The 22,400-nt window shown below is 33.7% G+C and overlaps 5 protein-coding genes across 7 annotated transcripts; 4 read left to right on the plus strand and 1 right to left on the minus strand.

Moving 5' to 3' along the window:
* Nucleotides 754–3,353, plus strand: LOC104745802 (GTPase Era-like). Its single transcript, XM_010467158.2, has 9 exons — nucleotides 754–1,193; nucleotides 1,271–1,416; nucleotides 1,512–1,652; nucleotides 1,753–1,866; nucleotides 2,033–2,158; nucleotides 2,302–2,400; nucleotides 2,492–2,593; nucleotides 2,820–2,900; nucleotides 3,011–3,353. Exons 1-9 carry the CDS (start codon nucleotides 806–808, stop codon nucleotides 3,095–3,097), a joined length of 1,284 nt encoding a protein of 427 aa, XP_010465460.1. The 5' UTR covers nucleotides 754–805; the 3' UTR covers nucleotides 3,098–3,353.
* Nucleotides 4,014–6,134, plus strand: LOC104745810 (mannan endo-1,4-beta-mannosidase 7). Its single transcript, XM_010467167.2, has 5 exons — nucleotides 4,014–4,537; nucleotides 4,720–4,914; nucleotides 5,007–5,129; nucleotides 5,237–5,439; nucleotides 5,522–6,134. Exons 1-5 carry the CDS (start codon nucleotides 4,205–4,207, stop codon nucleotides 5,967–5,969), a joined length of 1,302 nt encoding a protein of 433 aa, XP_010465469.1. The 5' UTR covers nucleotides 4,014–4,204; the 3' UTR covers nucleotides 5,970–6,134.
* On the minus strand, nucleotides 6,163–7,574 carry LOC104745822 (lipid phosphate phosphatase epsilon 2, chloroplastic-like). 2 transcript variants are annotated; one of them, XM_010467179.2, is made up of 4 exons: nucleotides 7,215–7,574; nucleotides 6,833–7,058; nucleotides 6,675–6,748; nucleotides 6,163–6,577 (listed from the first exon to the last, which is right to left on the minus strand). In XM_010467179.2, exons 1-4 carry the CDS (start codon nucleotides 7,524–7,526, stop codon nucleotides 6,350–6,352), a joined length of 840 nt encoding a protein of 279 aa, XP_010465481.1. In that variant the 5' UTR covers nucleotides 7,527–7,574; the 3' UTR covers nucleotides 6,163–6,349. The 2 variants fall into 2 exon arrangements, with proteins under 2 accessions (XP_010465481.1, XP_019094693.1); XM_019239148.1 differs by having other exon boundaries at nucleotides 6,833–7,061.
* Nucleotides 12,311–13,424, plus strand: LOC104745832. The gene has a single exon (XM_010467190.2). It carries the CDS (start codon nucleotides 12,364–12,366, stop codon nucleotides 13,198–13,200), a length of 837 nt encoding a protein of 278 aa, XP_010465492.1. The 5' UTR covers nucleotides 12,311–12,363; the 3' UTR covers nucleotides 13,201–13,424.
* LOC104745842 (salicylate/benzoate carboxyl methyltransferase-like) lies at nucleotides 20,414–22,254 on the plus strand. Of its 2 annotated transcripts, XM_010467202.2 has the most exons (5): nucleotides 20,414–20,546; nucleotides 20,638–20,770; nucleotides 20,865–21,248; nucleotides 21,344–21,601; nucleotides 21,697–22,252. In XM_010467202.2, the coding sequence occupies exons 1-5, from the start codon at nucleotides 20,497–20,499 to the stop codon at nucleotides 22,057–22,059; spliced, it is 1,188 nt and encodes a 395-aa protein (XP_010465504.1). In that variant the 5' UTR covers nucleotides 20,414–20,496; the 3' UTR covers nucleotides 22,060–22,252. The 2 variants fall into 2 exon arrangements, with proteins under 2 accessions (XP_010465504.1, XP_010465513.1); XM_010467211.2 differs by having other exon boundaries at nucleotides 20,453–20,770; nucleotides 20,870–21,248; nucleotides 21,697–22,254.

A 22,400-nucleotide genomic window follows, 5' to 3' on the forward strand; every position in this document is an offset into this window, starting at 1 on the left:
AACAATGAACGATCTCTGTAGAATGCAACCTCCAAAATTCCAAACGAAGAATCAAGAGGAACATCCTAAGACCATCTTTAACAGAGAACGATGAATCGTTTCTCACAACAACTAAAACAAATAATTTTATTACACACTTTTTCTTTTTTATTTATTTTTTAATATTAATACCAATAAAAAAATGACACATGTCTATTTTCACATAAATACCGATGCTTACATTGCTCTAGCAAGTAACGCTTCTTAATTTTTTTTCTTCTCTCTCTTCTTTTAATTATTTGTTTAATAAAAGCATCAACATGAGTAACCACCACTAATCATGCCCTAATAAGTCCCTAGCCATTAGAAACGGAGAAATTACATTAGAATCGCTCACTACTGATTACTCTTATAACAGGCAATTCCTGATTCCAAAACTAAATTGAACAATCTCCAAACGAAAAAATCGAGAAGAACCCTAACCTTGCGAAATCTTCAGTCGCTCTCTCACCCACTCCGGCTGCGCTGTTAGCCCGATTTTTTCTTCTTTTACTTTGCGTTTGCTTACGCACAGAGAGTAATATGCTGATTCTTGGATTCAACAAGGGGGATAACTGAACATGAAAAAACATGACGGTTGAAATTGGGAATTGTACATAATAAAGGGTGAAAGTGCAAATAGAAAAGAAAAAAAAGTTAAACCGGCGTCGTATGAAGATCACATTTGGTTCCTTGGCTAATCACAAAACAAGCAGTGAGGAAAAAACCCAGTGAGAGAGAGAGAGAGAGAGAGATATCATCAATTTGAAAAACTAAAGTGACAACAATGGCGGTCTCTCCGCATATTTCGCCAACCCTTTCCCGCTACAAATTCTTCTCCACTTCCGTTGTTGAAAACCCTAATTTCTCTCCTTATCCTATCTATAGTAGTCGGCGGCGCAGAGTAACCAAATCGCATCTTCAGGCGCACAACAACAGTAGCACTACTTATGGCCGGACGGAACTCACCTCCTCGAAGAAGCTATGGATTAGGCAACGAAGCTCCAGCGAAATGGAGGTTGAGCAAGTACAATTAGAAGAAGATGAAGAACAATTGGAGATCGACGACGCCAGTCTCCTCTCCCTGAGCATGAAACCGGACAGGAACATGGCTTTGCTCGACGATTACGAGATGGAGGAGCTTGTACACTCACCTGATAGGACTCATCGCAGTGGTTTGTTTCTTTCTTTCTTTGCTTATCTTCCCTAATTAATAACCCTACACTAGTATTGAATCTGGTGATGTGAGTAGGGTACGTAGCGGTGGTGGGGATGCCTAACGTTGGGAAAAGCACGCTTTCGAATCAAATGATTGGTCAGAAAATTTCGATTGTTACAGATAAACCTCAAACCACGAGGCATAGGATTCTTGGTATTTGTTCTAGCCCTGAGTATCAGGTTTGTGCCATAATCTTAGTAATTTGCCTTTGGGTTTGATTATTTAGAAATTTTGAGATGTCGACTGATACAAAGCGTGTGTTGTGTTTTTGCAGATGATACTCTTTGATACACCTGGTGTAATCGAGAAGAAGATGCACAGGTTAGATACAATGATGATGAAGAATGTCAGAGATGCTGCCATCAATGCTGATTGTGTTGTTATTCTTGTTGATGCTTGTAAAACGCCTGCTACAGTATGCTCCTCTGTCTTTTGATTGGTTTATTTATACCTCCTGATTTGTTATTTTTATTTACCTGTCTGTCCTAATGCTGGTGGTGGTAATTGTGTGCTAGATAGAAGAAGTTTTGAAAGAGGGTTTGGGAGATTTAGAAAAAAAGCCACCTATGTTGCTTGTTATGAATAAGAAGGATCTGATCAAACCTGGTGAGATTGCCAAGAAACTGGAGGTGAGTAATGCAATTGTAACTATTTTGGTAATGGTGTCCTGTTATTAAATCTCCCACCATTCTAGAATGAGCTGGTGTGTGATGCTTCACTATAAACTTGGGATCAAGATTTGGAGTCATGGTATTGGTATGTGCTTTGCTTAATAGATGCTACAACTTCTTGCAGTGGTATGAAAAATTTACAGATGTTGATGAAGTTATACCTGTAAGTGCCAAGTATGGACACGGAATAGAGGATGTAAAAGAGTGGATTTTATCCAAACTTCCCTTTGGCCCACCTTATTATCCAAAGGTATTTGAACAAGTCACTGCTTCACTGTTTAATTCCTCTCCTTGCTAAGATAGCTGAGCTTGTAGTCTAATTTGCTTAATATTCTGAGGTTTATGTGTTTCTCACTTCACTTCACTAATGTCTTACGGCTATATGATTTCTAGGATATTGTCAGCGAGCACCCAGAGAGATTCTTTGTCTCTGAGATTGTTAGAGAGAAGATCTTTATGCAATACCGAAATGAAGTTCCTTATGCTTGTCAGGTAAATTTATAAGTTTGGTGTTTTTAGTCCTGTAAAAAGCTGTCGCCTTATTAATCAATTATGTAGTTATACCCTTGCTTCAACGCCACAGGTTAACGTGCTGAGTTACAAAACTAGACCGTCTGCGAAAGACTTTATTCAAGTGGAAGTGGTTGTGGATAAAAATTCTCAGAAGATCATCCTTATAGGAAAAGTAAGTATATACAAACCCTTAACAGTCAAGTGGGTAATTTCTGATGAGCATTCGTGATAGAAAAATTTGTGGACATTCAAAAGGTGCATTGTCAATGATTGATGAAACTGACAATATGGGTTTAAAAGCTGATCTGTTCAAAGATTGTCTTAAAGCAATAAGGTTTCAACTAGATAAGCTTAGTGCTGACTAATGTGGCTGAATGGATTTCAATGCAATGTTGTAGGAAGGGAAGGCTTTGAAAACACTAGCCACAGCTGCTCGGCTCGACATTGAAGATTTCCTTCAGAAGAAAGTCTTCCTCGAGGTGCGTTTAGAGACGCATAGAATATGACTGATTACATAAAATATTAAAATGGTATTTCAAGTATAAGTTTAAGTTACCAATTTGAGTGGATGATAAAATGTTGAATGAAGGTGGAAGTGAAAGTGAAAGAGAACTGGAGACAAGACGAGGGGCTTCTCAAGTACTACGGCTACGGAGGACAGATCCGAGCTATGTAGTATATAGTACAGTATGTAGTGATGGTCTTCAAATGGGCCTAGAAGAAGATAAATGGAAAAGTGTAAATGAGTCGGCGGCTCAGGTTAGCGTTTACCCACTCTTTTTTTTGTTTGTATTTAACCGACGATACCACTACTCAGTTTAGCTTTTTTGTTTTTATTCTCAATCCAGCGATTCCTTTGGAAAATTGAACTCTTTCTTCTTTTAAGAGTTTGTTCAACTAACGTTCCATTGAATATATCTAATTTTCACACAGGTAGTAGACTTAGAATTAAACAATTACATTTAAATTTTACTTTATTGAAAAGCTGAACCGTAATTAAAGGAGAGTGAGTAAAATGCTGTGTTTGGTTGGGTCTTTGAATCGAGTCGGTGTAAGTTAGATCCGCTTATTGCGCCTATGCTTCTTCTTCTGTTGATTAAAAGGTGTGTGTGCTACTTCAGATGTTTGAAAGCAGAGTCAAAAGATGCAGAAAAACTAAAGCGTCCACTCGAAAAGGAAACAATTTTCCTGATTGCACAATAAATACATGTCGTGTGTTTTGTCGTCAACTCAACCGAAAAATCTAAAGAACAACGGCACATGATGAAGAGTTTCGACTTTAAATGAAACTGAGAGGCCGACCCATAAAAAAAATAAAAAAGGCAAGGGCCCTGTGTAGTATCCATGAAACGGAAGACGCGTGGGTTGCCGTATTAAGTAACCACACAGAATGCTGACACGTGTAACATGATCCGAGGGTGAAGCAGTAAAGCATGTGTACGGTTATGATTACGTGTTAAGTGGGATCCATTTGCTCGTTTCACGGTTACGACTTCTTTTGCCGGTAATAATGGGATCTAATTAGCGGAATCACCTGCTTCGCTTACATTACTTTAACACCATTTTTTTTATAAGTGTTACACACTGAACTTGATATGCGAACATCACACATTACATGAGTATGCGTGTATAACACTAAATTAAATGAGAGTTATTATGCTTTTTCCAAAACCGTTATACAATTAATTAATTATTATTAGTCCATAAATACCCCTTCCACCCCCTCTGAAAGACACAGCGACAAGAGTGTAAAGAGAAAGAGAAAGCAAAGAATAAGAAGAAGATGAAGAAGCTTCTGGGTCTAATTACATTTCTAGCAATCGTGATCCAACAAAGCTCTTTGGAGTTAGGAGCAGATGCGTTACCGAATGATGGGTTCGTGAGGACTAAAGGTGTTCAGTTTAATCTCAATGGCTATCCTTTTTACGCTAATGGCTTTAATGCCTATTGGCTCATGTACGAATCCGCCGATCCATCCCAAAGGTCTAAGATCTCTGCCGCGCTCCAAGATGCCTCTCGCCATGGCTTGACCGTTGCTCGAACATGGGCTTTCAGCGATGGCGGTTACAGACCTCTTCAGTCTTCCCCTGGCTCCTACAACGAGGATATGTTTCAGGTACGTTACCTGCCTCCACTAGACTTAATTTAAGATTCTCTGTTTCTATCTGACTGTTTTTAACAACACTCATTGACTCAAAACTTTGTATTTGGAAAAGTCGGTGGCTTTTGGAGCCATGTTTTGAGACTTTCTTTTGATGTTTCTGATCTGTTTCTTTTGTCATTTATGGTGGTGAAAAGGGTTTGGATTTTGCGATTGCTGAGGCAAGAAGCCATGGGATAAAGATAATACTCAGCTTTGCCAATAACTACGACAGCTTCGGAGGGAGGAAGCAATATGTGGATTGGGCTCGAAGCCAAGGCCGTCCCGTTTCTTCTGAAGACGACTTCTTCACTGACTCCCTTGTTAAAGATTTCTACAAGAACCATATCACGGTTTCTAATTCAGACCTTTTTTAATCTTCTCCACTGTGTAAGATTCAAGTATAAAGCAAAGAAAAAGTAATTGCTTTTGTTTTCTCCTGCAGGCTGTGCTCAATAGATTCAATACTTTTACTAAAGTTCATTACAAAGATGACTCAACTATTATGGCTTGGGAGCTCATGAACGAGCCCCGTTGCCCCTCAGATCCTACCGGAAGAACCATTCAGGTTTCACCTAACACACATTTTCACACCATGACTCTTTTACTTTTCTACTCTTCCTTTTGGGATCTGACTTATTGGTTTGTTTGTTTGTTTTCTATCCATTATAACAGGCTTGGATTACTGAAATGGCTGCTCATGTGAAATCACTAGACAGAAACCATCTGCTTGAAGCTGGCCTCGAAGGTTTCTATGGTCAGTCTTCACCTCAAAGCAAGACTCTAAACCCACCCGGCCAGTTTGGAACTGATTTCATCGCCAATAACCGCATCCCCGGCATTGATTTTGCTACGGTTCACTCTTACCCTGACGAATGGTAAATTCCATAGGATTTTAGTTTTTGTCCAATCAGTGAGATCACTTGGTTTAACGTTGATGTTTTATATTTTCTTCTGCAGGTTCACAGATGCAAGTGCAAGCGAGCAGTTCAAAATGGATTTCTTGAACAAATGGATCGACGCACACATCCAAGACGCACAGAACGTTCTTCGCAAACCCATTATAGTAGCAGAATTTGGTAAATCGATGAAGAAACAAGGCTATAGCTCTGCAGAGAGAGACATTGTCTTCAACACCGTGTACAGCAAGATTTACGAGTCTGCAAAACGAGGCGGTGCAGCAGCAGGAGGATTGTTCTGGCAACTTCTGGGAAATGGAATGGATAATTTTCAAGATGGGTATGGGATCATACTTAACCAAAGCTCGTCGACGGTTAACGTCATTGCTCAGCAATCGCGGAAGTTGACTTTGATTCGGAAAATATTTGCTAGGATGATCAATGTGGAGAAATGGAAGAGAGCGAGAGGCCACGGACAAGTAAGAGGTCATCACAAAATCAAAAACTGAAGACTAAACTAATTTATACTTTTAATATTTACTCTCTTATAGCGAATTCAAGGACCTCAGCTCGTCCAAGAAAGTAATAGTGATAGATTTCATAATATACTTAGTTTTTGGCCGGAATGAACTTTATTCAGTAAAGAAAATAATAATTAGTGTGGCAATTTTTTAGACGTTACCCTTTGAGAAACTCCCAAACCACAGTGAAAAGGGTTAATTCAGCAGAAAAGCTTTTAAATCGTATGATCTAATAACAAGACCAACAATATAATGGAAGGCAAACTAAAATGATGGCTGAGGGACTATTAAGCAAACATCAGCCCCAAACCTCACCTCCATACAATTTCATTCCTTATACATCCTAAGTACTGATAATTATCAGTCTATCATCTGTCATCTTTAAACCAGTTAAGTAGCACATATACTGCAAAACCTAAAGCAGACGCAGCAGCAACCAGAAAGACAGCTACTTGTACTGAGAATGATGAGGTAAAGGCTTCACGAACAAGTGAGTTCCAACTTACATACCATAAGGTGGAGTAAACAGAACCAACGATCGCACCTACGACCACTTGACTTGTTGTGTGAAGCTTCTGAGAAACCCTTAACCATGTCTACCAAAAAATAACATCAGTGTTAATGTTTTCATTCATATGATCCTCTGCTAATTTTGAACTTGAGTCAATGTCAGAAAATGATATGAAGACTTACAAAGTAAGAACCCAATGCGAGGACGAGGCCACTAAGGATCAGAGAGAGTACATTGGTTCCAAGCCACTCCATAACTGCGAAAATAAGAGTAAACGGATCTTTAAGAGTTGATCAAATGCAATTAGAAACAGATATCAAAATTGTGGCCGTATGTATACCAGACAAGACAGTAAACACAGAGATGAAAGAAATGGATTGTGCGTGAGAAGATGGCATCCCAGGATCAGAACGCAGTGTAGCAACGGGTCTCTCTTGGTTAAGTAAACGTTTCAAAGCTACAGAAAGCGCGGAATTTGAAACTGATCCAACCACAGCCCACAAAGCTGCACCATCATGCCGTAGAAGCAGAACAGATCCAAATAGACCAGCTACAATCCATTTGCTCTGCTATTTTACAAAAGGTGGAAGCTTTTCATTAGTAACCAAAACGCATAAGAGAAAAAGGAACAAGCTTTTGCTTTTGTGTTTCGATATTTTTTTCATAGAGATGGTGGCATTACATCAAACAGGTTGTGTGCATCAGGGAATTAGAATACCAACCAGACGATTAGCGACGGCTTCAATCCCGCCGCCGGCGTCGTTCTGAATCTCCGAAGAATTATTGATGAAGGCCTCTTGCTCGAGCGCCTGAGATCGTTCTTCGCCGTCTCTGCGAGCATTGACTTTGACTAAATCATCGGCCATAGAATTAGAGCGAGAGAGAGACCAGATTATTCTTCTTCTTCGATTCAAAGGGAAGATTCGAAATCGAGCAGAAGCGATGTAAGAAGAAACAGAGGAAGCAGCGAAATAGAAATTGCAGGTTGGCTTGTGGAGGAGAAGAAGAGGTGATGATGATGATGAAGCTGCCATATCCAAACCAGAAAAGTCAACCTAAAAGTCAAAATCTTTAGAATATAATAATATGTGTTATTTATTACCAATTTATACTAGATTTTAAACGGGGAAAACCGAGTGCATATTATTATTTATATTTTATACTGTATTTATTTGTTAAATATTGGAAGTTTTAAAAATAATTAAATAACTAAATTTTTCATTTGTAAAACTAAATACGTGAACAAAGCTCTAACACTGTTCGTAGAACAATTTTGATTCCATGTAGAACAGCACTGGGAGGGGTGGGAAGTCCGAAGACTACACACGCCACCTGTTGGGAGAGGGGCAAAACACATGCATGACAATGATATATAATCGTTTAGTTTGTTTTCCTTATGTTCAAACTAGGAAAAGTTTGGCGCAAATCAAAATTAAAATTAATCACTTTGTAATCTATTTTTAATATGCTTTTATGAAATGTTTGTTTAAACTTTTATTGAATGTAATATTTTTAAAAGTATACAAGTCTTATAAATTTAAACAAAATACCATAATAATTTACAATTAAAAATATATATAATATCTGTTTTTTTATTTTTTTTTCTAGCTGATTTGGTTGAGCATATATGGGGAAAGTTTGACACAAATCAAAACTAAAATTAATCATTTTGTAATCTATTTTTAATATGCTTTTATGTAATATTTGTGTAAACTTTTATGGAATCATTTTGTAATCTATTTTTAATATGCTTTTATGTAATATTTGTGTAAACTTTTATGGAATCATTTTGTAATCTATTTTTAATATGCTTTTATGTAATATTTGTGTAAACTTTTATTGAATGCAATATTTTTAAGTTTTTTAAAAGTATACAAGTCTTATAAATTTAAACAAAATATCATAATTATTTACAATTAAAAATATATATATATATTTAAGAAAAATTAAGAAGATGAACATTTGCATTGCACACATGTCGCACTTCAAAGTAAACCGGTTCGATTTCGGCTCGGATTGGATAGTGTTTCAGTTATCCATGGGTATCGGTTATTAACCGAACCAAACCGATAACCGTTCGGTTATCCGAATCAAACCAAATTCGTATTCAAAAATTGTATTTGTCGAGACTCGAAAGTGAGACCTCTACAATCTTGAGCGTGTGATGTGGCCACTGTGCCATGTCGAAGTTTTAATATATCAATACATATTATTTATATAAGGTAATAAAAGTTAAACTAAAAAACCAAACAAATATCATATATATTTATACCAAAATTGAAAATTTTAGATATATTTGTTTAAATTATAATCAAATTTTATTTAAATAGTTTTTTATAAATAAATTACACTGTTTTGTATATCCGGAATCGAACCGAAAATAACTGAACCCGAACCGAAATAGTAAATTAACCGAATGATTCTAAACTCATATATCCAAAATACCCGAATACCTGAACGCCGAGGACTATTTCAAAATTTAAACCAATGGCAATGGATGGATGTAGTTAGTTAATTAGCTAGCTATCTTGGGAAAAAGAATTGTAAGTTAAAGATTAAAATGAAAATGAAATTTTGCTAACAAGTTGAACTGTTGGAAACCCGAAGAATAATAATGATCGGAAACAACAACGGTGGGAAAGCCGTGTACACGTTTGTTTATTCTTTGAGAATATTATCAATGTCTCATCGTTTTAGAACATTGTTGATTATTTTGGAATTTTCTAGACATATATTTACATTGCCATGAATAACATTTGTTTCGTGTAGTATATTATAATATTGGAGGTCGAATATGCTTAACAAACTTTGCAAAGCGGAAAAATAAAAATAAAGAAACCATCGAACAAAAAGATGACCAATTAAATTACTATACGTATATTTAGAAAATATATTCTTGGTTATCTTTTATTGTTTTTATACATTCAGGCTGATGTGTAAATAGATTCTCTCGCACATAAAGTTTTCCTCTTGCACTTATACATTATTTATACTTTTTAAATTCAGAATTAATAATTACTTTGGATTATGGCTTTTGGTTGTGGATTAGTAATAAACATAGATAAGTCACAAAAGCAACGAATATCGTCTCGATCGGACCAATATGTCTCTTGGTTTAAACTTTAAAGTGAAGTATGTTCATGTTCTCTTTTCTTTAAAACACCACTTTAATTTGTTTTGTTTTGGAAAGAAAAATTCCTTTGTATCCGTAAAATTATTGACGTTCTGTTTTAAAAAAAATATTAAAAAACTTAATTTCAAACTAATCGTCGATAATCAATGTATATTTACATCAATGTACATGCAGAAAAAGTAAACCGCTAATAATGGGTAATTTAGTTACACAAGGTAAATAAATAAACTGAAGACACACTGAAGTTATAAAGGCTGTGTGGACTGTGGATTGTGGGTTTGACACACACGAGAGCGTCTTGTCCTGGGAGGTGAAAACTGAGTGTCGTTTATATTTTAAATACATACAGATACAGTACTTATATTCGTAGATATATAAAAGTTGTGATGATGCGTCTATCGCTCTGTCAAACTCAATCTACAAAGTACAGTTATACACGGTGTTGTTACAGAAATCGAAGAGAAGACTCGAGAGTGAGCTTCAAAAAAATAAAATATTCAAGTTTGAAAAAAAGGGAGTAAATACGGTGTCGTGTGGCACCAGATAGTCCTGAAATTCATGATGATTTCTTATCACTCTGACAAACGTATAGCTTTAACAGTGGTCAAAGTTTTTTGAATCAGGACCCAAACAAGGAAACAATCTTCTGCCCTACTACTTCCTACTCGTCTCCTCCTATGATATGTACAACACTTTTACCAAGTTTTTAATTTTGGTTAGTATATTATTATACATAAAAATACGCACGAACAGGTATGTAGCTAAGCTAGTCATAACTTTTATACTAATACAAATCGACCGAAGCGTGCGTGCGTGCAAGTGTGCGTCCCTGTGTGGATATAATAAGAATCATACGTTTGGGAATGGTATTACATGCGCATATTTTAAAAGAGAACAGATCATTAAATGAAGCAGCGGGAACTATATAGATATCATGGGTCAAACCAGCATGTATTATCCATTAATTAACTTTTTCTTTATTATGATTATAACTTATTTTCCAATTAACTACTACAATACTAAATAATTAACATCCCCCATTCAAATGCTTTTTCGTGATCTTTTGGCTATGATATTATTTATAAGAACTATGGCTGGTTTCAATTTTTAATGTTCTGGCTAGAAGCTTTATTTTTCTTAGTGTAATTCTAATACATATTATTTTCACAAGTGTAAATTTTATTGATCAGTAGTACGTAGTTTTAGTTTATCTTATTATATATACATAACAAAAATCATTCCTCAGCTTGTAAAAGATAACGAGCTATTCTAGTATATTTTTGGTAAAGGAGTTTCCATAGTAGTGCCACTAATTTTGAACGATATCTATCAGTGCCAAACAAAAGAAATATCTTCATAAAGGAATTAAGTGTATATACATCGTTCTTTAGTTGTAAAGGGAATGAATGAAAGAGTCAACGAGTAGTCTCACTTGCCATTAAATTCAACAAATCATATAAGAATTCTTTAATCTATTCACGTTGTAACAATCATAATAAGGAAATCTTAATCTACTCACGTTATTATAATAATCATCAGGTTTAATTTTGGTACTCAAGTTTTTGTCAATTTCTCAATTAAAAGTTTCATAGTTGTAATGTGGTGTTGAACTTTCTTCTCCCGGTCAAATGCCCGATCCCCATCTGGTCACGTAAGGGCTATATATTACTCCTCGTACGTTCAATACAAGTTAATATTAATTGTTGTTATTTTCGACATTATTATTAGTAGGATTTGATTAGAAACCATAAATTTTCCCGCTAATCTATGATTATTGTCATGAACCGAAAAAAAAATATGGTGATCAAAATTTGATAGGTATTAAGTGACAGAGTAAGAGAGTTTTGCAGTGATTTACTTATTATAGAAAGAGTTTGCATTGATTACAGTAAAGAAAAAAACATACAATTGAGAGTCAATAAATGAAACGGTGAACAGCACGAGAAAGAGGAAGGGTTAAGCAAATACGAATCGGTACACTTGAAGAGAGCGGTGGTTTATACGGATGCCATACGCCTCACGTGAAACCAAACACATTTTTTGATTCTCTGTATTACATCACTTTTTACACAATTTTGCTCGGTCCAATTTTTATTTTATTTTTGGTTTTTACATTGTTATTTATTTGACAACAGCTGTATAATAATTATGAGTAGTTGAAACTTGTGAAGTATTCTAACTTTAAATTTTATACTATATAGCAAACAAAGTCTGTGTATATGGTTGAAATCAATCCTAACTTTCAAGTTTAACAGGTTCTTCTGTTTTATAATTGGAATCATCTGCTTCTGCAATTACTCGTCTATCTAAGAAACCTATATAAGGTATAACTGCTAGTTTGTATGTATACGTTTACTACTAATTTAAATGACCTTTTGGTATGATGTTATAATTTTGACTATGAACGGTTTAGTAAAAAAATATATATATATTTGTACAATTTAGATAGAGATCTTGATTAACTAAACTCTAGAAAGTTACTGGTAGCTAGGTAAGTATGTTTTTGCTTGGTATAAGAATAAATATAATAAAATAGGGACCAGTGGTGTCTTAGATAGGGAATTATAATTGGAATATGTATATCTAAGTTAGATATAACTCTTTTTCAAAAAAAAATATAATAAAAAATAAAAATAAAAAAGAGAGGGAAAAAGTTCAATTATTTGTAGGAAAAAAAAGAAGTGAAAGAGTCTCTCTGGTTTAGAGAGAGTGGAGTCTATAAAAGAGAGATGTGAGAGATGAAGCCTGCTCCACTTTTTTCTCCATTCTTCATCTTCTTCTTCTCTCTCTCTCTCTTTGTGTTCTCTCTCTCAAAAAAAAAAAAAACAAATATGGATTCGTTTGATTTGGATAACGTGAAAGCAGAGAAAGCCAAGGCGTTGCGGCGTTTCAACCGCTTCCGACGAATCGGATGTTTCTTCCGTGCGGCTGAAGTTTGCGTGGCTCTCCTCCTCGTCTTTTGGACATTCACGCGCCTTCCTTTCGCCGTTCAGATCTCCGGAGCGTTTCTCCGCCGTATCGCCACCCTTGTATCAACTCCTCTGTTCGTCTTCCTCCTCGGCAACTCCATCGTCCTTGTTCTTCTCACCAAGTCTTCCTCCGATCAGACAACCGCCTCCCCCGCCGCCGCCTCCTCAACAACAAACGCAGAAACAGAAATCTATGAGGCCTTCGTCAGATCCGTAGAGAATCGATCCAAACTGTTAGATGAAGATGAAATTGTCTACCACGACAAACAGGTGATCGTCACTCATTTGAACGCGGATGAGAATATTACACACGTACAGATTGATCATCCCAGTAGTAAGGTCTATGGAAGGAGCAAATCAGACGTTTCGGAAAAACAGAGTAGTAGTCCAAATACAAAACGACGTTCTTTACAGAGATCCAAGACAGACAAGTGCTGCATCGTCAGGGAGATTGAGAACCAAAAAGAGGACGAAAGGGATGATCCAGAAGAAGATGATATGAGCAACGAAGAGTTTCAGAAAACGATCGAAGCTTTCATAGCAAAAGAGAGATTGTTTCGTCGTCAAGAATCTTTAGCCGTCGTTGTCCATAACATAAAGCCTTAATAATATCTTTAAATAAAAAGGCATCATCAGTATTCTTATAGTATTATCGAATCAACTTCAAACAACACAACCAAAGTTTTGTGGAAACTTGACCATATGGAATCTTGTTTTCTTTTCTTTTTTTTTTAAGAAAAAATATATTCCATGTATAATAATAATATCAATCATCTTTATGTACAGTAATTAGTTGCTTATTATGAAAGATATATATTAGTATATTTTTACTTGTCTCAGTGAGTGTCACTTCCTCAAGTCTAATGATACAAACTTGAAGTATAAATGTTGTCTTCTCTAATTCCATCATGACTTTACCCATAACTTTTCTTTTTTGTTTCTCTCTTCAAGTTTTAGTGTTATCCAAGAAACAATCGATTTAGGTCTGTCTTTTTTGTCTTACCATATGAAACCTTCGGGTTACTTTTAAAAGCAAAAATCATCTGCATCAAATAAACAAATATCTATCTACAAACCCTATGTTCCATACATACTTAAAAAAAATTTGATTTCCAAACCTGCATATATGACTTCTTAAAACATATGAGCCAGTCACTTTGTCAATTCATATTGCTATGCCTCTTTAATAGTTTTTCTTACTGTACTTTCTTACATAGTTGATGACAAAAAAAAAACCTTATATATGTTAGATTTCTTCAAATTTCGCTCACAATGGCGTTTTGGACTTTTACACCGACTAACTCTCATGCCTGCAATTATTAACCATGCAAGATTTAATATCTATATGTACTCAGACGACTAAAAAGGGGTTTTTGAAGCGTGGAGATTTATACATCTTTTTTTTTTTTTGCCAAGATGAGATTTGCACAGTAATTAAATCTACAAATTAGATGCAATATCCAGATAAAAATTGAAACCGTGTATAAAATTGAAATACAACGTAGACTGGTAGACACATACACACACCAATACACATATAGCTAAGGCGCCGCGGTTATATTATATATATATCAATCAGAAAACGAATATCATATAATAAAATTAACAATATATTAGTGAATGTTTATAATGGGATTGAAGACAATTGAAAAAGGTACTCAATGTTTTTACTAGTATTATTAAATTAAAAATTGAAGGAAGCTTCGTTTCAAATGCTTCATGGGAATGATTGATGGTCTAGTAAGTCATCTCAGTGATCTCGTAGCCTTCAACTATAAGATTAGAAGAAGAAAAAGATCAAATAAAGAAATAGTATTAATTTGCTGAAGCGGCCGTGTTTCTGATGGGTATCGGCACCAATGATAGTGTAATTATTTTGAATGGCAAAAAGTATTTTAAAAAAAACGTAACTTTTATGCAGACACTGAGACACACACGCAGAAGAATTATGAAGAAAAGTGACTTTAGGTTTCACTAAGTCCCGTAATCTCTGCTCATCCAAAATAAAAGTCGGTTTCTTTTACCCTTCTTTTGACATATATGGATTCTCAGATATCGAGCCGATCCATCTTTTTGCAAGATGTACTAGTACTAGTATTTTTATAAGCATTTTGTTGGGTTACTGATTGTTGCATTTAAATTATTTCTTTTTGGGGTAATCATGATAGTTTCCACCACGAGCGGCTATTGCTATTGGTGTTGTTGGATTTGTCCTTAAGCCACTTTTACCATCACTTGACCCTTATTTCCAACACAGCACAGTGTAACATTTTGAGATGTTGAACATACATATAACGTATATAAACAATTTTTACTGCAATCGACATTCTTAAATTCTTTCATCAAATTAAGTCTTGCAAATATATTATCATTGGTACGTTGCAAAATATCTACGATTTTTTGTTTTAAAATGTTATTTTAAGACATATTTCCTACTTCTTTCTGTTCAGTTTGATGTTATAACGAATTGAAATTGACTCGCCAATGCTGATTCTTTACTCAAGTTTCATTTTTAACTTTACTCAGATTTTAAGATAAATATTAATTACCCTAAACTATATAGACATGACATGTATTATTAATTTATATGCTTTACCATGGACGGCAATGCATGGGATGCAAAAAGGTCAGATAATGATGTTGACGTTAAATATCATACACGCATTTTTTCATATCTACGGATTATATGGTTAAATTTGCTATATTATACTACATATCAACGGTCGACCAAAATGATATAATGCTTATATCAAATATCCATTTACAGTAGTTTTACTTGCTTCCCTTATTTTGAGTATCGTCATACATATGCAACGTGTTTACACGCCAACGTGCCTCATATTGGACCCTGCCCACACATTGTTTCGTTCGAGATTTTTGTTTTTGTTTTTTATCGGATTAAAATTAGAATTGAATGTTTACATATTACAATTAGTTTACAAAACAGCTTAGAGCCACAAGATGTTGGATATGGGTTTTGCCTTCAACACCCTTAAAGCCCAAACAGAGGATTCTGAAGGTGTTTTGGACCAAAAGTCTTGGATCAAGCCCATCAAGCCGTAGGGGCAAAACCGTCATTTTGCCAGGAGACAGAAGAAACTCTAGGTCAAGGTCCTACTATAAATACTTGATATCATTGTCACGTCAGGGGATCCGAAATTTTTGAGCAATTAGAAGGAGAAAGACTGTTATTTTCATATTAAGCATTTTTGCTCCCTAATTGTCATTTTCCTGAAAACTCTTCTGTAAAATTCGACGTTAAATAAAAGGATCAGATCCGATTCATCCCATTTTATTGATATCATTTATATTGTCGATTTCATACATACACAACAGAAACAAATGTCATTTCCACCACTAAACTTGATCAGGACAGATTTTAACAATGACAAACCATCCCAGCATTGCTTCAAGTTTTTCAGCTCATCAAAGTGAATTCTCGCACAAGAAACTGTGAAGAAAGGCAGAGTCACAAATGAGGATTACTCGAAAACAATCGCAAATGAGGATAACTAACAAGTCACAAATGATTATATGTGCCTATCCAACTCAAAACATAATAGAATAATAGATGGTATCAGTAATAAAAATACGTGCCTAACTTAAGAGTGTATCGATATGTTTCATACATGGGAAGTTTTTTTTATTTTTTAAAGTAACATAAAAAGACAATAAATTGATTGGACATGACATCGTGTACCCACGACTTTTTGTTTTATCTTAGTTTTAAACTTTTAATACCTTGACTAAGCGTAGTCTCGCATAATTGACGTTGACAACCTTTTTCATGCATCTATATTATTAAAGCAGAAGTACTCTCTAAAGTAAAAATGGACCATGACTTGGTTTTGGTAGGTTTTTCATTAAAAATGATTAAAGAATCACAAAATTTAATCTAATTAATCTATAGTTTTGATTTCATTAAATAACGAAAATACCCTCTGTCGATTACTTAAAAAATGGCCGGGTCGGGACGCAGATCCTTACATATCCAACTACAGAAGGAAAAAAATCCGCGGATCTGTTTGTACTCCAGAATAATATTTTTCGGATCCAGTATATTATTTCATTCAAGATTAGTTATTTAAGATCCCAAACAAAGTTATTCGTTATAGGCAAACACTCTGATTTCATTTTCCTTTAAGGTATTTAAATGAAAACCATAAATTTTAATTACCAAAAATTCGAATATTTCCTTAATTACCGAGATTGATCTTAACAGATAATCTTTTAAAAGGAATGATTCAGTTAAAAACTTTAAAAACGAATATTCAAGTTACCAAATCTGACTAAATTGCTTGATTTCCGATATTATAATATTTCCTTAACAAAATTTTAGTAATTAATTGTGAGTAGTATAGATAGAAAGAATTAAAAACGCATAAATTATATATATGTAAAGTTGTAAACTAATTTACAGAAAATGTGTATATCCCACATCGACTAAATATTATGGAATATGGTTCATAATCACTATAAATATGTGACTAAAATGTTTTGAGTACAAATGAGCAGGAAGCTTGATTTATCAGGTATCCAAATTTAACAGTTTAATTTGGTTCTATATTTGAAAATATTTAAACTTTTAAAAAGTAAACATATTATAATATATTTACGTTTTTAAAAAAAGTTTAAGATATTATAAATATTTAAATTTTTTATACAATGTTTAAATTATTATAAATATTTGAACTCCGTCGAAAGTTTAAAATATTATAATATATTTAAAGTCTATAAAATATTTAAGTAATATTAATATTTTAATTCTTAAAAATTTAAAATATAATTTTTTTTTGAGTTAAATCCGTTAAAACATGTATTTTTATCAAACTATAAATTAAGCCATGGAAGCAGGGTGTGTCTATCCTCTTACAAAACTATTATCCGATATTGCGGAGTGTCTATTCTCTTACAAAACTACGTACTATCTACTATTGTGGTGTGTCTGTTTCCGTGAAAAACTACATTTTACAAACTATTTACTCTATTAGGATTTCCAATTTACTGTATAACCTCAAATATACAAATAAATACTATATAAACAAAGAAAATAAATTAAAATAAAAAACTATATTACAAAAATACAAATTACAAAAAAAATAACTAACAAAATATATAATCTCGTGCTGTAGCACGGGTATCACCTAGTAATAATTAATAACTAAAACTATGATTCTGCGCTGCCAAGCATTTTCAACATTGAAAACTAATTAAGAGCACTGCGCATATTCGGATGCTTATTGGGTTCCACAAAACCAGTACGATTTCATGTATATGGCAATGATAATGAGCACACAAATCTAGAAAATGTCTAACCAAAAACTTCACCTGTTTCAAATTAAATCAGTTTCGTTTAAATTTTTTCACACAGATTAAAAATAATTAAAAAAACCTATTATCCCTATATACTATTACTAGATCATTGTCCAAACAGAGTTTTATAATGTTGCCACTGATCATGGAAGAGATAGATCCTTAATTTAATAGGCATGTAAAGCGAGGCCCAAAGCCCACTTCATCATGATTTGTTTAGGAGTAAGCTTTTGCTGCGGATATGAGACTGTCGTCTTTTAGTTGTATGGGTTAAGTTGAAACTATTATAAAGAGCATAGAAATGCCGTGATATGATCCATACTAATTCCTTGTTGTTGTTGATCGTATGTCCAAGCTAAAATTCATCTAGAAAAGTTGAAGAAATATATATCAAAGAGGCAATTTCAGTATTTCCATCTGATCTGATCTTTTAACTAAATTTGTAACAAAAATGAAAAAAAAACTGTTACTATTTTAATTTTTAAAAAGCTATTAAAACCATGCATGTCGGATTGATAAAAAAGACACTGAATTGAACGTCGCGTACCATAAAATAAAACTCAGTGGCTAAAATTTGATACAGTGCAAATGACAGATACACTTTATTTGCATGACAATTAATATTTTAACCAACCGTGATGGTTGGGGAAACCCAGTTAGGTGTTATGCATGTCAGTGACATTTAGGACCAGTGCCGTGCGTAAGGCGAAGAGGAAATGGCATTTGCCCTAAGCCACCAAAATTTTTAAATTTATTAGGCCACATGTTTTTCCAATCTAGTTTATATTTATTTAAGTTGATAGTATAAATGTGTATGTAATAATGCAAAGTGGTGTTTTGTTTGAAAAGTCCATGACATTATGTTATTATAATAAAATAAATATGTTTTATGTATAAATTAAAGAAATTTCTGCACATAAAGTAATTACGTTTATAGTTATAAGTATAGTATAACTGTATAAGAATACTAATGGAAGACAATTAATAAAATGAATAATTAAGAATAAAGGAAATGTCTTTTGGAATTGTGTCTTAGAATTATTTTAGGAAAAAAAGATAGAATTTTTTTGGTTTATACTATTTTTTTTTATCTTATGATCATTGTTGTTGTTGTCTTTAAAATAATACTTTAAAAAAAATATTTTTAATAACAAAGGCCATAAATTTTTATCCGCCCTAAACCTAAACCATAATTAGTCTGAGCATGGCGCTGTTTAGGACAAAACATGAAAGATTACAGATCAAAGTTGCATGCATCTATATATATATTTTTGGAGACATTTAACAAATAAATCCTAGAGTTGCTACTTATTTACAAGAAATGCCATTATCATTAAATTTTAAATTAGAATTTAAAACCAATATTTTAGGCTAAACAAAAATTCCTAAAATATCTCAATAATCAATCAATGACTACTTACAATATCTAATTAAATTAATTACAATATCTTCAAATAACTCTTTACTATCCTTATAACCAAACACAATTAAAAGATTTTGTTTGAAATATAAAATAATATTTTTTAATTAAAATTATGATTTTCCTATCCTCTTTGTTTGATTTATTTAGTTTACTTGCTTTAAATCATCATAAAATATATAAAATTAATGTAACTATATTTTTTTTGCATTTTTCGTTGTTTGGATTTTGAAAAACATGCATGTCTTACTTAAGCAAGAAAGAAAAATTGTGTTTGGTATGTAGCGGGATGAGTTTGTGTATTAATAAAAACTAAAAATTATATCATTAATTGTTAGTAAATCATCAGTTCATTATTTTGTTAACACCATCGACTTAGAATATTAGGCATATCTAATTGAGTTTATTAAATTACGATTATGTAAATAAACAAGCAGTGTTATGTTATATCACGAGTTATATTCTGAATTTAACAATTTAAACTGATAAACCTAAATTTTTAAACCGGTAAACCTAAATAATATATAGATATAAGAATATACATTTAAAATTTACAAAACATTAGTCATATATATATATATTTATTTAATCGACTAAAAATTTAGATTTTTATTTTATTTTTAAAAATATAGTTCCGCGGTATACCGCGGGTTAAAATCTAGTTTGCTGTTATATATTGTTTCGTCTTTACTAAAAGAATTCGAGTTTCTCTGATACACATCGACCGACAGTTTTTATATGTTAATTTTAAGATGACTTTAATCTCAATGATAACATTCGGGTAATAATGTTTTACAGCTACTCGGCAGTCGGCATGTTTTACGTTTGCTATGTTCACATCAAGGGCTACTCCACACTCCACAGCAAAACACCAAATTTGTTATGTCCTACTAAGGATTACTCCAATCAGACTGCGAAACATTAGTCTTAGGAAGAACTTTATCTAAAATTTTGAAAACAACTATAATATTTTGTAAATGATTAAATCAATTGAAAAGGAAATGCGAAAAGAATACATCTTCTATACCAGTGACCACACCTTTAAACATTAAATTCCCACCCACCTCTATAAAATTAATTGTGCGAAGTATCTTAAGCTCATAGCCTCCCTAAAGTTTCGTAGCTTCCCAAAACAACAAAACTTATTTCTTGACACAACTTAATACTTAATGGAAGACGTTGATTCAATTTTCATAAACACCATTAATCGTTCCTCGAGGTTTTCTCTCCCAATAGATGGCATATGCATGTGTGTACTGTGTTATTGTGTATGTTGAATTGACATCGATGTATATATATTTGTGATGCAGGTGTAACGGTAAGAGTGGTACTGAAAAATATAATGGAAATGATGAGAGAAGCGGTAGGTACCCTTTTGTGAAAGCTCTTAGTATGAGTGGTGGAGATGGAGATAACAGTTACTCCACCAATTCTCTTCTTCAGGTTTCCTTCCATATTACATATAATTGTTTTTCATTAATATCCATGCAAAACAAAAATTACTTATATATATCTAATCCTTCATTTTCTTATTTAGAAAAGAGTTATACGGAAGGTCAAACCGGTTTTGGTTAAGAACACACAAGGAATGATGAAAAACTTAAACTTTCCTAATTACATTAAAGTAGCTGATTTGGGATGTGCTACTGGACAAAACACGTTCTTGACGATGTCCGAGATCGTGAACACGATCACTGTGTTATGTCAACAATGTAACCAAAAGCTACCGGAGATTGATTGTTGTCTTAATGATCTTCCATGCAATGATTTCAACACGACATTCAAGTTCATAGCTTTTTTCAACAAGATTGTCAAAAGCAAAGGTTTGTGCTTCGTCTCAGGTTCCTTCTACTCGAGGCTATTTCCCAGCAAGAGCCTCCATTTTGTACATTCATCTTACAGCCTCCATTGGCTCTCTAAGGTCAGGCAGCTACTTATAATTACTTGCTTGCTTAGTTAAATTTTGCTCATAATTAAGTAAAGGTTATAACAATGATGGAACTGTGAGCTTGTAAGGTTCCCAAAGGACTCGAGAAGGATACCTCGTGTGTGTACATAACAGCTTCAAGTCCTCCAAGTACATACAAGGCTTATTTGACTCAATTTCAAAGTGACTTTACAACATTTCTGAAAATGCGTTCTGAGGAGATGGTTTGGAATGGACGCATGGTTCTTACTTTCATCGGCAGAGAAACTATTGATGATCCTTTGCACAGGGATTGTTGTCACTTTTGGACGTTGTTATCCACTTCTCTGCGCGACCTAGTCAGTGAGGTAGGTAACATATAAAAATACCAATATTTTCGACATTTAAAATACTGTATGTTGATTTTAACAACGTCCATCTTTTTAATGATCCACAATTATAGGGTCTTGTGAGTGCATCGAAGGTTGGTCCTTTCAACATGCCGTTTTATGATCCGAGCAAAGAAGAAGCAATCGAAATGATTCGAAAAGAAGGCTCCTTCGAGATCAATGACTTGGAGATTCATGGATTTGATCTTCACCAGAGTAACTACGACGAGGACTATAAGTTACACTCACAGAAATCTAAAGCAGGAGAAAAAGAGGCCAAATGTATAAGAGCGGTCAGTGAATCGTTGCTTGTAGCTCACTTCGGAGTTGACGTTATGGACACGTTGTTTAACAAGTTTGCATATCACGTATCCCAACATACTAGCTGCACGAACAAAACGACTGTTTCCCTAGTCGTTTCTTTGATTCGAAAATAATTATTCACTTTTATATTTCTTATTCGAATTTCATTTAGATATAGAAACCAAGTAAATGTTATTTATGTAAGTGGTCCGATCAGCTCCAACATCTTTACTTTGACCCATAACGAAATCACTCACCTACAAGAAGAAAAGAACATAACTCTAGGGTAGATGGGAAATAATTTCCTCAATAAATAGGACGTTCTCTATAATAAATAAAGCAACATGGGTATTTTGTAATAAACAAACATATTAGTATATACTTTGGTCGTAATAAATAAAGCAACATGGGAAATTTTGGTAATAAACAAACTTATCGGGTAAATCTGTTATAAAACATAAATTTCGGCTGAATA

This window comes from Camelina sativa, chromosome 2, assembly GCF_000633955.1.
Source record: "Camelina sativa cultivar DH55 chromosome 2, Cs, whole genome shotgun sequence".
Classification (NCBI taxonomy): Eukaryota; Viridiplantae; Streptophyta; class Magnoliopsida; order Brassicales; family Brassicaceae; genus Camelina; species Camelina sativa.

What these genes read in the sequence shown, in the direction of transcription:
- LOC104745802 (XM_010467158.2), top strand. Translation starts at nt 806, where the DNA reads ATGGCGGTCTCTCCGCATATTTCGCCAACCCTTTCCCGCTACAAATTC. An exon ending in AGATTGCCAAGAAACTGGAG is followed by an intron (nt 1,867 to 2,032) that starts GTGAGTAATGCA and finishes AACTTCTTGCAG; the next exon opens with TGGTATGAAAAATTTACAGA. An exon ending in AGATCATCCTTATAGGAAAA is followed by an intron (nt 2,594 to 2,819) that starts GTAAGTATATAC and finishes GCAATGTTGTAG; the next exon opens with GAAGGGAAGGCTTTGAAAAC.
- LOC104745842 (XM_010467202.2), top strand. Translation starts at nt 20,497, where the DNA reads ATGGAAGACGTTGATTCAATTTTCATAAACACCATTAATCGTTCCTCG. An exon ending in ACCATTAATCGTTCCTCGAG is followed by an intron (nt 20,547 to 20,637) that starts GTTTTCTCTCCC and finishes TTTGTGATGCAG; the next exon opens with GTGTAACGGTAAGAGTGGTA. An exon ending in GCCTCCATTGGCTCTCTAAG is followed by an intron (nt 21,249 to 21,343) that starts GTCAGGCAGCTA and finishes TGAGCTTGTAAG; the next exon opens with GTTCCCAAAGGACTCGAGAA.
- LOC104745832 (XM_010467190.2), top strand. Translation starts at nt 12,364, where the DNA reads ATGAAGCCTGCTCCACTTTTTTCTCCATTCTTCATCTTCTTCTTCTCT.
- LOC104745810 (XM_010467167.2), top strand. Translation starts at nt 4,205, where the DNA reads ATGAAGAAGCTTCTGGGTCTAATTACATTTCTAGCAATCGTGATCCAA. An exon ending in TCTACAAGAACCATATCACG is followed by an intron (nt 4,915 to 5,006) that starts GTTTCTAATTCA and finishes TTTCTCCTGCAG; the next exon opens with GCTGTGCTCAATAGATTCAA. An exon ending in CACTCTTACCCTGACGAATG is followed by an intron (nt 5,440 to 5,521) that starts GTAAATTCCATA and finishes TTTCTTCTGCAG; the next exon opens with GTTCACAGATGCAAGTGCAA.
- LOC104745822 (XM_019239148.1), bottom strand. Translation starts at nt 7,526, where the DNA reads ATGGCAGCTTCATCATCATCATCACCTCTTCTTCTCCTCCACAAGCCA. An exon ending in AAGCCGTCGCTAATCGTCTG is followed by an intron (nt 7,062 to 7,214) that starts GTTGGTATTCTA and finishes TTTGTAAAATAG; the next exon opens with CAGAGCAAATGGATTGTAGC. An exon ending in TCGCATTGGGTTCTTACTTT is followed by an intron (nt 6,578 to 6,674) that starts GTAAGTCTTCAT and finishes ATTTTTTGGTAG; the next exon opens with ACATGGTTAAGGGTTTCTCA.